The sequence below is a fragment of the Tachypleus tridentatus genome, chromosome 4 (assembly GCF_004210375.1).
Source record: "Tachypleus tridentatus isolate NWPU-2018 chromosome 4, ASM421037v1, whole genome shotgun sequence".
NCBI lineage: Eukaryota > Metazoa > Arthropoda > Merostomata > Xiphosura > Limulidae > Tachypleus > Tachypleus tridentatus.
In genome coordinates, this window is record NC_134828.1 from 75813205 (window position 1) to 75827555 (window position 14351).

Here is a 14351-nt window from a genome sequence, read left to right on the forward strand (position 1 = left end):
CTGTTGTTGTGTTTTTCATTGTTCGAGTGAGGTATCTTATGCTTAGCTGAAGGATGCACTACTGCATTTGAATTTCCCTAGAGAAGCTATTTGTGAACTTTTTTTTTATTATTTGATGTGCAGTGTTTTTGGTGAATTTGTATATAAAATTTGAAGAAAGTAATACTTCTTATTTTTTGAGATACAATTATGTATTTGTTCTGTTGTAATTTTTAAGTTCCATAAGATTTAATTAGTTTTGCATTGCAAATGAATGTTATATTCTGAACCAAATGGAATGTTTGAAGTTTATATCCCGTGTACATAGATGAAATAAGATTTTTTCCCTTCACTGTATAATAGCTAGTAATCACCATCCCTTAAACATTGTTTTATTACCACCACTAATATTAGTGAAAAACAATTAAGTTAAATTTTATTGATTATTTTACATTTTTATTTTCAAACTAACTTCTGTATTTATGATGTACCAAGCAGCTGTTGAATATAATGACCTATTAAAAAAGTAATTTGTTCATCAAAATTTATTTATTATATCCATTATATACAAATGAAAATTATGTTTTTTTTCTTGACTATCACCTTGTAATACAATGACCTTTTATAATAATTTATATGTGTATCTCCTTTTCAATTGGAGTTTTAAGTTAATGTAATAAAAATACTATGAAGTTGCATATCTGTATTTCAAAAACAGAGCTTAAAACCAAAAACAAGGAATAAGATTGCATACCGAACAGATAAGAGAGAGGATATTGAAGATTATAACCAAAGAGAAGGATTAGTGAATGACGGTCAGATGCTCATGAAGGACAAGGAAACTCCAAAAGAATTTACAGAGATGGATATTGATGTTGGAGATAGTTTGGAAATAGCATTTAATGGTAAGATATAGGGTTTGATCTTAATTCTATTTTTTTTTTTTTTATATATGTTGAAACGTCTTTGACTGGTTGACCTAGAGAAATTACGAGAACTGCGCATATGTATTAACTTATGATTTGAATGCATTATAACTAATTTGTCTTGTTCACTGGAATAATTCAGAATACTTTAAGTTCAGTATACAGAAAGGAAAGTATAAAGGTTTTCGAATGAATATAAGTTAAGTTTGAATAGATTAAATGCTTAAAAGACATCATATTTTCCACATGTGTCAGACTAATATATTTTTTTGCATACTCCTTTGTTCCAATAAAAGAAAAGCTACAATTTTTTTACATTAATGAAACATTTTAAACTTACAGTTTCATTAGTTCATTGTAATAAAGTTTCAAGCAGCTGTATAATAATAACTTAACATGTATATACTTAGACTAAATAAAATTCATAAAAAATGGCAAATGAAAATATATAACTCTCAAAAACCATTTCAATACCTGTTGTTTTTGCAAATATTTTTTGACATTTTCAGTCAATGGAATATACTGGCTGAGTGATATGTGTGGTATTAAATGTATGTTGAATACCTAGAAAGAAGACCAGTTAGTGTATATTCATTGTAACTCAGTGAATATAAGGTACTGAAAAAAATGGTATTTCATACAAATATTATTATAAAAATGGCAGATTTAATATTAAATTAATTAATTAATTCTATTTATTTATTAGTTTCCCTTTATACTTTTCTAAGGAAAGACTAATCATCTACTGAAATAATTTTCAGCAAAGGTTTGGGGGTGGGCTTGGCCTAATGAATAATATACCAGGCTGTGCAGTAGAAGGTCCAATGTTTGAAGTGCAGTGTAACTTGCTTCACATTATCAACTATGGGGGTGTTATGACTGTTAATAAACAGTCAATCATTCTATTCAGTATTATTGATTGGTTGTCTTTATTTTGGTCACCATTTCTAAATTAGGGATGGCTATGCTCAAACCTTAGGGATTTTTTACCAAGAACTTTAGTCCATGCATCATATGAAGCACAATTCATGTTAAAAATACCAATATTGGATACAAGCGTAAGTTTCAATTTCTATTATTCAGTTTTTATCAACTATAGTTACAAAGTAAGTAGTGAAAGTCCTTTCTATATAATTCATATTTATTTTCAACAAGAACTTATTGACACATGAAAATAAGACAGTACAAACTTTGACTGCCACTCATATTTAAGTTTCTTGTTGTTTCTTCTACTCTTTTCACACTTAAATACCAAAGACCAATCAGTGTTAACATTAGACAGATTGAAGGTAGCAAAGAATAGATGAACAGGAATAAACCCATGTATGAGTTGCTGTACCAGAAATAAGACCTAAACATAATTTTCATCTCTAGGATTAATTTGTTAGAAACTGTTTACTTCTGTGTTTATTTGAAGATTTGAAAGTCATACTTTGCTTAATATGGTGTTACAATATTTGGAATAAAATAAGTTAGATAATAAAATTGCACAAGGAAATTAAAAGTACTGTTTCAGGCCACTGCTTTTGTAAAATACAGTTATCATATTTTAACCTTTTGTAATGTGTTATTGTTGTTATAGATGAAATTGTATTTCAGTTTTAATGTTCTAAATCTAGTTACTTTGATGCAGGTGTAAACTGACTGAACTTTGTAGCTTGCCTATACTAATGAACATTTTTTTTTTCTTGTAACAACAGAAGATGATCAGACCCCAAAAATGAAGATTAATAGTAAGCCTATAATAAACTCTGTGTCAGTTGGCTCAAAGTTTGAGTGTACAGAGAACAAAAGGGTGAAGATCATTTGCATTTACCATTCTTTATATAATTTAAACAAATTAGTAGTAAAAATAATACATTGAAGGTGAGAGTGTCATAAAATAAAAAAATTATATATTAATGTTTCTTTTGTTTGTGAAATCTTAAATGTCCTATGGGATACTTAAACTGCTAATTTCAAAATATATGTAATGTATTATTTGTCTTCATCAGAGAGTTATACTGTTGTTTGCTACATGAGGTATTTACAATCAGGTTTTATATTGTGATGTATTTGGATATTAAAATTTCTGATACAGTACTTCTCTCTTCTCACAAGATTAACTTTTCCTGTTTTATGTTGCTCTCTATATGCAAACCTCTCTATAATACATGCCACAAACCTTCTGCATCCCCCCTGTAAAATAAAAGATTCCAACATGTCTCTCATGCAAGTCAATATGCATCATCTCTCCACAGATAGGAAAGCACCACCATAATGTGACTCATATGATTCCCTTTATGCACCACTACCAAACCATCACTTATTGTTTGGCAGTGCTCAAGTTCAGACATCTTTTTTTTTTGTTACAGTTCTGCTATGGAAGTGGTTTATTTTAGTTTCACTTTCATTCATTTTCAAGAAATATTAACTTTCATTTTGAAAGCATTTACTCACCTGTGTTTTGCTGCTAAATCTTGTTCTTGTTTGTTTGATGTTAAGTATGAATTTTGAAGTTAATATTAGCACTTCTGGCCCATCTTATACTTCAAGCTACAGGTGCAGGTAACCATAGGAGAGATTTATAGGTATTTATTTGCAGGGAGATTGAATATTATATGAGACAATCTTTGTCTCTTCCCATTGTTTCTCTTCCTCCTGAGCCTTTTGATTTTGGCCACACTGACAAGGACTTCAGTCATTTGTGTCAGTCTGTTCCTCCTATTTCTCATGACTAAAGTCCTCCTCTTTTACATGATTCTGCCTCCCAACCATATTTAGCTTTTCCCCCATCCCCTGGTATTTGTGTTCACACTGAAAATTTCACCTCCCAGTTAATTGACAACATTGGTATGCTTCATCTCCCATGGGCTTCAGATCAGTCTACTCTTTTTTAACATAGGGTAGACCATCTTTACCTGGAACAGCAGTTGTTGAGATTGGTTCTGCCTGTTTGGGAGGCAGGTTCAGAATCTCCCATTCATCTAACAGGTGCCCAGTATTCCTATCTTTGTCATAACAAGACAACTCTGTTGTGGTACCTTTCCGTGATCCACCTTATATCCAAAGCTCTTCACAGGATCCCTGATGGATTTTTTAGGATATCCTCTCCCTTCTCATTTCTAAGCTCGTTTATTTGTTTTTGGGACCTTTTGGATCATGATACCATATTGTCGTGCATATGTTTCTCAACTTCTTATTTATGGGACTTTTGTATGGCCCCTTTTCTGAGACATTATGTGTTTGACATGATTTTGGGATCTTTGTACTCAAGAATCACTTTGTTCCATAAACAATCAACCCTTTCACAACTGGTGGTCTATTCTGAGTCAAGTGTGTCACAATACCTGTCTCCCAGCTCTTACCTGTTCCTTCTTCCTGCTGTGCTACTGTTCGTCATTTTTCATGACAATGCATGGTACATCAACAAAGGTTCCAGTGACTACTCAATTGGTTCAGGTCTGGTGAGAGCTCATTAGGAAGCCTTCATTTGTCATTGGAGCCCTTATATATCTGATGTTTGGAGTTCAAGCTTATTGTCAGAAAGTTTTGTCATCCCATATCTTTCCCCTTCTCCCGTATCCAGCATATCTGTTTCCTGTGACATGTGAAGTGATGGTGTTTTGCTGGTATAGAAGGTGTACCATTCTCTGAATTTAATGACATATTGCAGCCTGGCATGGGTTAAGGCATTCGTCTCGTAGTCTGAGGGTCGCGAGTTCGAATCCCAGTTGCACCAAACATGTTCACTCTTTCAGCTGTGGGGGCATTATAATGTGAAGGTCAATTCTACTATTCGTTGGTAAAAGAGTTGGCAGTGGGTGGTGATGACTAGCTGCCTTCCCTCTAGTCTTTCACTGCTAAATTATGGATGGCTAGCACAAATAGCCCTTGAGTACCTTTGCACAAAATTCAAAACAAAACAAACAAATGATAGATTGAGACACCTCAATGCAGTTCACCCCTTTAATTGGGTGCCCTCATCCTATCTTTATATGGATGTAGGTACCTCATAGAATGGTTTTGAGTATCAAGTGGATTCAACATAAGTCCTCACAAAGGTTTATGGTTGTCCACCTTCCTTCCTCGATTCTTCCCTCTGTATTGTGGGTCACAGAGGGTATACATTGGTTGTTTCTGTCCCTATTCTGGACATTTCTTTATTTTCTCTTGTGACAATGATATTATTGGCCTTTGGAGTTTTCCGACCAAGCTAATGGTTGCGAGAGTTGATTGCATGCAATGAACTTCCTTCAGATATCTGATGCCACATTCTTGAATCTCTGGCTTAATTCCATTGCTGTGTCATGCCCTGGATTGGATTCTCTCATTTCCTCACATCCACAATTTTAGAACTTGAGGTGAAGAAAATATGATCTTCATCGTCCTAACAAACTTCCAGTGCTTATATTTCTGCTAGTCTTTAAAATGATGGTTCAGTAGTGGCATACAGAGGGAGACACATGCATTATGTGATGGAGGTATTCTCCTATTGGTGGAGACATGACACATTTATTTGCATGAGAGACATGTGGATATATTTGATTCCAACAAGAGGGGAATGCAGAAGGCTTTTAGATGTTCGAATATGGAGTGTGGTACAAAACAGAAATGCTAATCTTGTGAAGGGAGAAAAGTATTAATCAGAATTTACATTTTCAGTTTATAAAAATTATAATGTTTCTTTTATTCCACATGTACATCATTTAATGTTATTTCTTAGCATTTATTTTTCTTTTTTTATATTTTTATGAAAATTATACTTAATTATGATGCCAGTTGTGAGAGACAATTTTCTTTATAGCTGTGTTTTCTATTTTATTTTGTGGGTCTTCCAAATTTTGTTTTAAAATTTAATATTTTTAAAGATGCTATAATAAAAGAGATTTTTTCAAATTAGTAAGCAATTCTTCATATAAATTCAACAGAAAAATTACCTTATATAGATTTTTTAATTTTGTTCATTAGTTTCAAAATGTTTTGGGATGGATAAGAAATATACCTTGCTGGACCAGTTTCAGTTTTAGTTAAGTTAAATTTAAATACTGCATTTCAGTTTAATTCTGTAGCATGTATTTCTGAATAAATTTATAGGACAATACAAATGTATTTCACTTACAGAACAATTGCAGACATTAGTCCTTAATTACCAGGTTTTATGTTTAATATCAATATGTTAAGAAGATAACATACATTTTTGTGTTTACTCAGTTTCTTATTATACTTTTTCTTACACAATTTAATTGTTTTGTTATGAATTATTAGTGGAAAAAAGAAATTAATGAAGAAAAATATGTTTAAATTTCATTGTTAATAGAATGTGTTTAAATTTTCAGGAAAACGAAGTTATAATTAACAGAGTGCATTCTTTAAGAGAAGGGGAGTCACCCAATAGGAAAGCCAACCACAGTCAAATGGCCTGGAAAGGTGATATCTTTATTGAAATTAAATGACTAAAAGTATTTCATTTCCATTTATCTCAAAATAATATAAAGGCAAATGCTAAAAAAAGTTCATTGGAATTGTTTTTTGTCTCTCTACTCACTAGAGCCATTTGAAGATAGTGAAACTCTGGATACTGAAAACATAGAGAAGCTTGAGACTGAAAATATTATTATTAGCGAACTTCCTGCTGATTGCTGTCCGCATTGTTGCTATAAACATTTTCATTGCTGTATTGGTGATGATGGTTCTCCCTTATGGCAGTACTGGAATATGTTACGTGATAAGAGTTATTGTTTGGTGGAAAACAAATACTTTGAAACACTTGTAGTCACTATGATCATGCTCAGTAGTCTTGCTCTGGTAAGTTTCTTGAACACAGGAAAAGGTTCTATTTCTAAAAAATATAAGCATGCAATGTTTTTACATACAACAAAAGGTTATCATCTGATAATCAGTGTTCTAATTGTGTTATGAAATTTAGAATTGAAGCAATTTAGAAGTAACTCAAATAAATAATTAAAGACTTCAGTAGAAAAGTAAGAAATGAGAGATTCAACAGTTTTCAGATACTATTTTTCTCATAAGTTAATGTATAATTTTATATACACTTCTCAAAAACAATATCTTTCTCGTTAGTAATTATAATGTTACAAAAACATATAGGAATGCTAATATTAATGCAGTATTGTAATATTTTTGGTATGTTTAATTTATACAATAATTTTTCATTGTTTTCATTCTTGTTAAGAACAAAATATACAGTTAATTTTGTACCAAAATGTATACCAATTAAACAACAATCACAAAAAGAAATAAAAATCTCAAAATTGTAAAAATTATTAAGGATTGTAGAACTTGGTGAAGAGGACATATCCTGAGAATGGTAAAGGCAAGATGAAAGTTGGTTCATGTTCAAACAACTAACTTCATTAGCCAAAGATATGGTTTAGATTTTTGTATGGTGATTTTCTTAAGTGTTATCCATGTTTTAGTGGTTATTATTTTTGTCAAGAGAAAAGAATAGAAACATATACAGTACTGTGCAGACATGTTAGGAAAAGAGAATATTTTGTCATTCTTTCCACTTTATGGAGCTAATTCTTTCATGTCATTACAGAAGCTAAATTTGAACACTGTCATAATGCTTTACTGATCCATGTTGACAGTTAAATGAGACAGGGTGAGAATACTTATCATTTGTTAGAATTCCTATATACTTGTACCAATAGCATATCATATGGATTCTGCTTGAATGAACATACTAATCAAATATAGGGTCTGAAATAACTGTCATGGTACCCTGAGCAGTATATTAACTATATAGAAAGAAGCTAGCATGTGGTACCAGTATATGCTAGAAGAAATCAAGTTAATAGACTCCACAAATAAACCTTGATAAAAACAGGGTTTAACATTGTATATATTAAGTTTTGTTGTTATGCCATGGCCCAAAAAACTTAGAGAATTATCAGCAGAGTAGAGAGTTCACATAAAAGCTTTATACCATGCTGGTTAGACTTTCCAATAAATTGCTGCAGACTTGAAATATACTTTTATGTGAGACCAAGATAAGTAAATTTGAAAATAGGAAAGAAAGAAGCAGAACACTTAAACTCAATGATACCTTTGTAGCCTTTGGGACAGAAGGAAGACTACCACTGATCTTAATCATGAGATAAAAGACCATGTATCAATGGGATAAAAGTGTCCAGATCAACAAGAAGACTTAACAAAAATGGAATATCTGGTTTTATATCAGTTAGAAAAATTTTACTTTAATCCTCATGTATTGTCAAGAGGCTGAAATTTGCTAAAAAGTACAAAACTGGACTGTTGATGATTAGAAGAGGGTTTTATGAAAGAATGAGTCCAAATTTGAAATATTTGGTTAAAAAAAAAAAAGGTGAAACATACTTACCTCAATGCATAGCACCTACCATGAAGCAAGGGAGAGCCAGTGTGATGGTTTGGGGGAATGTTTGTCCTGAGGCAACAGGAAATATTTGTAAAATAGATGAAATAATGAACCAGCACACCTACCTATGATACTGATCTGTCATGATATACCCAATGGTTTGCATATTATTGGTAGAGGATCCTACTATTAAGAAAATAATGACACTGAATACTCATCCAATCTTTGCAAAAATTACTTAGCTAAGAAGAAAGCTACTCATTCAAATGATGCAATGGCTCCCATAAAGCCCCAGTCTCAACCCATTTGAGCAGATCTGGGATTTGATAGATCAACAACTTGACAAATCAAAAGTTACTCCAAAGAAACTATGGGAGTATATTATAGGTGTTTGAAATAAAATTCCAAAATATTGTATACAATTATTAAAGCAAAATATTAACTGTTTGCTGAACTCAAGCACATCCACTGAGTATCTGTTGTATGAAATATGAAGATTAATGATATTTTGATGTTCCACCTGTGATTTTCCTTTCATTATTCTTTGAAAGTAACCAGAAATCTAATTTCTGATATTTTTTCTAACACTTTTGCACAGTACTGTAGTTTTGGAACTTATAAAATGTTAAATGTAATGATATGTAAAGAATTGAAAGAGAATGAGACTTTATTTGAAAGATTACTTGGTAATTTGAATAATAAAATAAAAAATTAGTTTGTAATTCCTGTACAACACCTTACCTCCACTCACATAATAGCTTTTTTCCTTGAAGACCAGATGTTTGCTCCTTTTTATGTCTATGATCATTGTCAGTTAGATTATTTAGCCCTCAACATTTCATATATACTTTAGCACTGCAAATATTCTCCTGTGTTCAGATTGCAGTTGTTTTCTCAACATATTAGATCTTGAAAGTGACATCACAGCCGTGCCTCCCCTCTTATTTCCCAGTTGTATTCCCACTTCGATCTGGATCATTTACTCTATCTTTTTTTTGTGCTCTCCATTGCTATGTTGCCCACATAAGTTACTTCCATATTTCCTGTTCTCACCTATTTCTTCATTGAGACACTTTCTGCACTCAAGATATTTCCCCTGTCACCCCTATGGGTTAGATTTGGTTGGCTTACTTTCAACATATTTCCTGATATCCTTGCATCAGATTCAGCATCTCACTCTCTCCTTTGCTGCCCATTTCCATCTCTCATTGGAGGAAATTATTTAGGCTGGCACATGGACCACATCACACACCTTCATCTGTCATTATCTTCATCATGTGGTCATCTTCTCCTTATCATGTTGCCAGGTGTTGCCTGTTGCCTTCCTACACATCTCAGTTCAACTGAGAGTGGGTAAGTAATCTTCTGTTTCATTATTTCCATTACAGTGGCACATTTTACATGTTGGATTCTGCTCTGTGGCAAGTAGTGTCTGTCCTGGTATACTAATCTATAAATCTGTACTGTACAGTCTTTTAAGTATATGATGCTCACTGTTGAGATGAAGCATTCCACAAGATTGCTGGAGGTACATTTGCAGGATTTTGCTTTTTAAATACATCTACTGTGTACTGTGTGTACTGAATACCACTCATCTGACAAGTGAGTGGTAGTGTTCTGTTGGTGTGAATCCTGCTCCTGCTACAGACTAGATGAGAAATACATGCAGCTGCCTGGTTTTGGAATAGAGATTATCCATTAATCACAGTTCACCCCTCTAGCTGGGATCCCTCATCCTACTGCCTCCTGGATGTTAGTGTCCATGTGAACTGGTGTTAGATTAGAGCTGGACCAGCTAACATTAACTCCTCACAAATGTGGATTGTAGGGAGCCTTTGCTACTGTGGACCTAAAAATAAATTTTCAATGCTGCCAGGTTTTGGATTTGAGTGAACCAACACATTGCATTCTTCCTTCTTACCACCATTGGATGTCAAGTTCCCAGGTGGCGTGGTGTTGGTTGTGTGTTGGGTCTGCATACACGTACTCTGCTTGGGTTATTTCTCTTCTGCTTCATAAGTTTGAGGTAAAAAATTTGGGAACCTCCTTCTACCATGAACTGGAGGATAAATACTGGTTTTAGACAGGAGTTGACTTTCCAATTATAATCTGGTGTGCCGTAGCCAATCTACATCATTTTGCAGATCTGATTTAGTGACATGTAACTTCACAACAGATGATAAATATATCTGGTACAGATGTGGTGAGATTTTCCACAGGTGTGTTTCTGTACTGAAAGATGTCACACTCCATGGGCTTTTTTCAAACTCATTTAGGTAAATTTTGCATCAGTCCTTCTACCAGTTCAGTGTGGGATTCTAGCTGTTATGTGAGTTTAGGTCAGGTATCATATTGCTACTTATAATTTTCCTACACTGAAAAATACTTCCTATAGATACTTACCTCCTCTCAAAATTCCTGCCTCCCTTAGAGTAAAAACTGTTCAATAAATGTATTTAGTCACTGTAGAATAATATAAAACTAGAAACAACAAAGAGAGTTGTTTATCAAATCTTGAAGTTAGATTGTAAAATAAACAAACCAAAACAAACATGAGCAAAAACTAGATATGTCTGCACAAGTCAAGAAGTGAAGATTGGTTTCTAAAGTATATGGGGAGTTAGTTACATCAGAAAGGTGTGTTGCATGTATAAACACATGATGATAGGTAAGAGTATCAAGTCTAGCAGTGAGCAAAAATTATGTATTTAGAGGGATGCTCTGAAGAAGGAAAAATATTATGTGAGAAGCAGTACACATCTATTAGAAATATACTTTCAGTGTAGGAAAATTATAACAATTCTATGTTCAGAAGTATTCATGTATTCTGTATTGAGAATTTGGATTGGTTTAATTCTATCCATTGACACATCTATTACAGTGTAGCTTGCTGGTTTATGCACAGTGTTTTTAGTTTTTATTTTTATTCTTTCACAGGCTTTGGAAGATGTACATTTGAAAAGCCAGCCTAGACTTAAAGAAGCCTTGGTCATTGTGGATAAATTTTTTACAATCGTTTTTCTCTTTGAAATGTTACTTAAGTGGCTAGCATTTGGTTTCAAACAGTACTTTACTAATGCTTGGTGCTGGTTGGATTTTATTATAGTGCTGGTAAGATGGTGCTCATGTCTTCCTTAATTGAAGTATAAAGAAACAAATTAAAACATTTACATTTCAGTCAACATTAGATTAGAGCTGATGTATTCAGTAAACAATGAATTGTTAGAATAATTATTAGGAGTAGCAAAGAATTACTGTGTGCATTTGAAAATTATTTTAATGTGTTGACACCTGCTATTTTTTATGGATGTACTTTTATGTATTTACTACAATAGTTACATTAAAATTAAATAAACTTACTTATTGGTTTTAAGTTGCTTATTTAGTTTTACGAGATTAATATTTCTAGTTTGTATAATTAAAGTTTGTGATAGGCACGAAAAAATTTCTGTTGTCCAACGATAATTAGATGATTGTTTAAAGTTTCAGAACATCCACAGTAATAGTTCTTGTAAAGATGTGAACTCAGTATTTTCCCTGTTTAAGTAGTTTTTTCCTTAACTACCTTAAATTTTATTTTATTAATCTCAACTGGATTATTTTTGTGTACACTCTATTGCAAGTAAGAAAAATAAAGCAAATTTAAGTGTTTCTTTGAAAACACACAATACATAAAATATATTTCATGTGGAACAGAAATGTGCTTTAAAGAAACAGCCATAATATTTGTCGTTATATTTTCAAAAGTAAAACTTAATCAATAAAAATAAAACATCCATACTTTTGAAATGAAACAGTTTGAACTTTTTTCAAATTAAGAATTAAAACAGAATGTAATTCACAGCCTGGTTTGTGCATTTAATGTGGAGTATCATTTACTGACAACAAAAAAGTGACGTTTTGACCCATTTATCTGTCCTGACACCCACTATCAACAACAAACTAATTCATTTGGTCTTCTTTTTTTCTCTTGCATCCTTCCCATTGGTACTCCTTCTTAATTCAACACATCTCAGGTGTCCATGTTTAATCTGGCTGTTGGCTTAATAGGCTATGACAACATTCCTGCATTTAAAACAATGCGTACCTTGCGGGCCCTTCGTCCTCTACGGGCTATGTCACGGCTGGAGGGGATGAGAGTAAGTAACACCATCAGTCATGATTGATGTTTTTTTGTATGCAAAGGTTATGTAGTCAATGGAGGACAAACTTGTGAAAAACCCACTTTGTAGATAACTTGGAAATTAGCATAAAAAATTGCATGCTTTGTGAAGCTGGGCAACACACTCACAAAATTGTTTTTCCTCTGTTGACTACTTTAGTTATGGAGCCACTATTGTGGATATTGCGCTTGTTTGTCTGCAATATTTAGTGTTACTTTGCCAATAAACATATTATTTAGTTGAGCTAATTATTGACAATCTCTCAATCAGAAATAAAACACCCTGTTGCTCATGCCTGCTTCTGCCACACAAACAACCTGCTTATTTACTTCAATTGTAGGTATAGTGTAAATTAAGTATTTACTACATTTTATTTTAAAGTAATTTATAACCCATTTTTTTAAAGACATATGCCAAAATATACATAAATTTTACACCTATTTGCACTTTCCATTATACATTTTTCCTCCAGATGTTAACCTGCAGTTGTTTTATGGCATTTGACAGGATAGAGTTTGTTACATTTGGGGCTTACAGTGCTTCTTCCTCTTTTGCTTCACACTAAAGACTGTTAGAGTAAGTACTAATAAAAGGCTTTAAAGGACGTGACTTTCTACCCTGCCAGGTGTCTGTGATCAATCTTATAACTACAGTAGCAGGGGTAGGAAAAATCCAAGCCATCAAGACTATGTGTACCCTGCATGCTCTGAGACCTTTGAGAGCCCTTTCATGCTCTCAGTGAATGAAGGTAAGTTTTAAAGTAGTCAAAAGAGAGCTTGCATTTTCACTATACAAAGAATTGCTTTGCAGCTGTCACAAGCTTTAGATGCAGAGTAGTTGTGCATCCTTTTGTTACAAGAATGACCATTATAAAGTAGTACCCAATGTAGTTAGTTATAATGTTTTGTTTTGTTTTTTTTGTTCAGAGTTAACCCTAGAATTACAGATCAGCTCTCAAATATATTTTTAAGATATTTTTCTTAGCTGTTTATTCACCAAATTTTATGTGGGTCAATGACTTTGTTAGTTAAAGGTTTTTTTCTTGACATATGAGTTACATAAAAAGATTTAAACAAAAATACAATCAGTATTATAATTAATCACATTAATTACTGCTAATTACACACAAAATGAGTTATTTCACCCACTTTCTTGTAGGAAGTTCTACTGAGTGTTGTAATCGGAAGACCCACAAAATTACTCTATAAAATACAATAAATGGACCCCCACCATTGGTGTACAGCATAAAAACAAGTTAGTAATTTGCGGGTTAACTGTCTGTTTTATAAATTAGCCTAAATACTGCTACAAATAGGAAAAGTAGGACATATTGATTTGCTTACTGTTATTAGTTTATTAGAGTTGGCTACACTGAGTTGTATACAAAGGAAAAGTGACACAATCTTATAAAAATTTGTTAATTTTTGCTAAGTTTTTATGAGAGTAAAACTTGTATATCTGTCTGAGTTCACATTTGTAAACTTTTGCGGAAGAGAATACATCATCACTTTTCCGAATGCAATCAGTTTTGTTAGATTGCATCACTTTTTCTTTGCATCTATAAGAGTAATTAAAAATAACTTAATAAAATATTTTATTACTTTATTATTTATTTATCAAGTGCATGTTAGTCCAAGAACTTGGTTTGGATATTAGTTTGTAGATTGTTATTTAATATTTTTTGTGCATGCTATATTTTTTGTAGAAACTTTTTACGTTTTGGTTAGGAGCATAGAGAGTTGTGTAATCTTGTATAGAATTTTGCCTGTAAAAGATCCTATTGAACATCACTACATATTACTGGATGAATGTCAGGGTAAGTACTTTTCATCATGTTATTCAGCAAGTCATTGGTACTTTCACCTAGGCAGCTATAAGGTAAGCTCAAACCATTACTTTTGTTCGTGTATTGTTCTGTGTTGCATAACAGTATAGAATATT

At 32.6% G+C, this 14351-nt stretch overlaps 1 protein-coding gene across 1 annotated transcript in view; it reads left to right on the plus strand.

Annotated features, from left to right (window-relative positions):
- The window catches only part of LOC143249469 (sodium channel protein para-like), a 182529-nt gene that overhangs the window by 149676 nt on the left and 18502 nt on the right, over nt 1-14351 (plus strand). Inside the window, exons 19-24 of the mRNA XM_076499372.1 lie at nt 698-884; nt 2606-2700; nt 6224-6314; nt 6436-6692; nt 11185-11358; nt 12264-12386. Of these exons, the coding sequence (XP_076355487.1) occupies nt 698-884; nt 2606-2700; nt 6224-6314; nt 6436-6692; nt 11185-11358; nt 12264-12386 (927 nt within the window). The remainder of the gene's footprint in view (nt 1-697; nt 885-2605; nt 2701-6223; nt 6315-6435; nt 6693-11184; nt 11359-12263; nt 12387-14351) is intronic.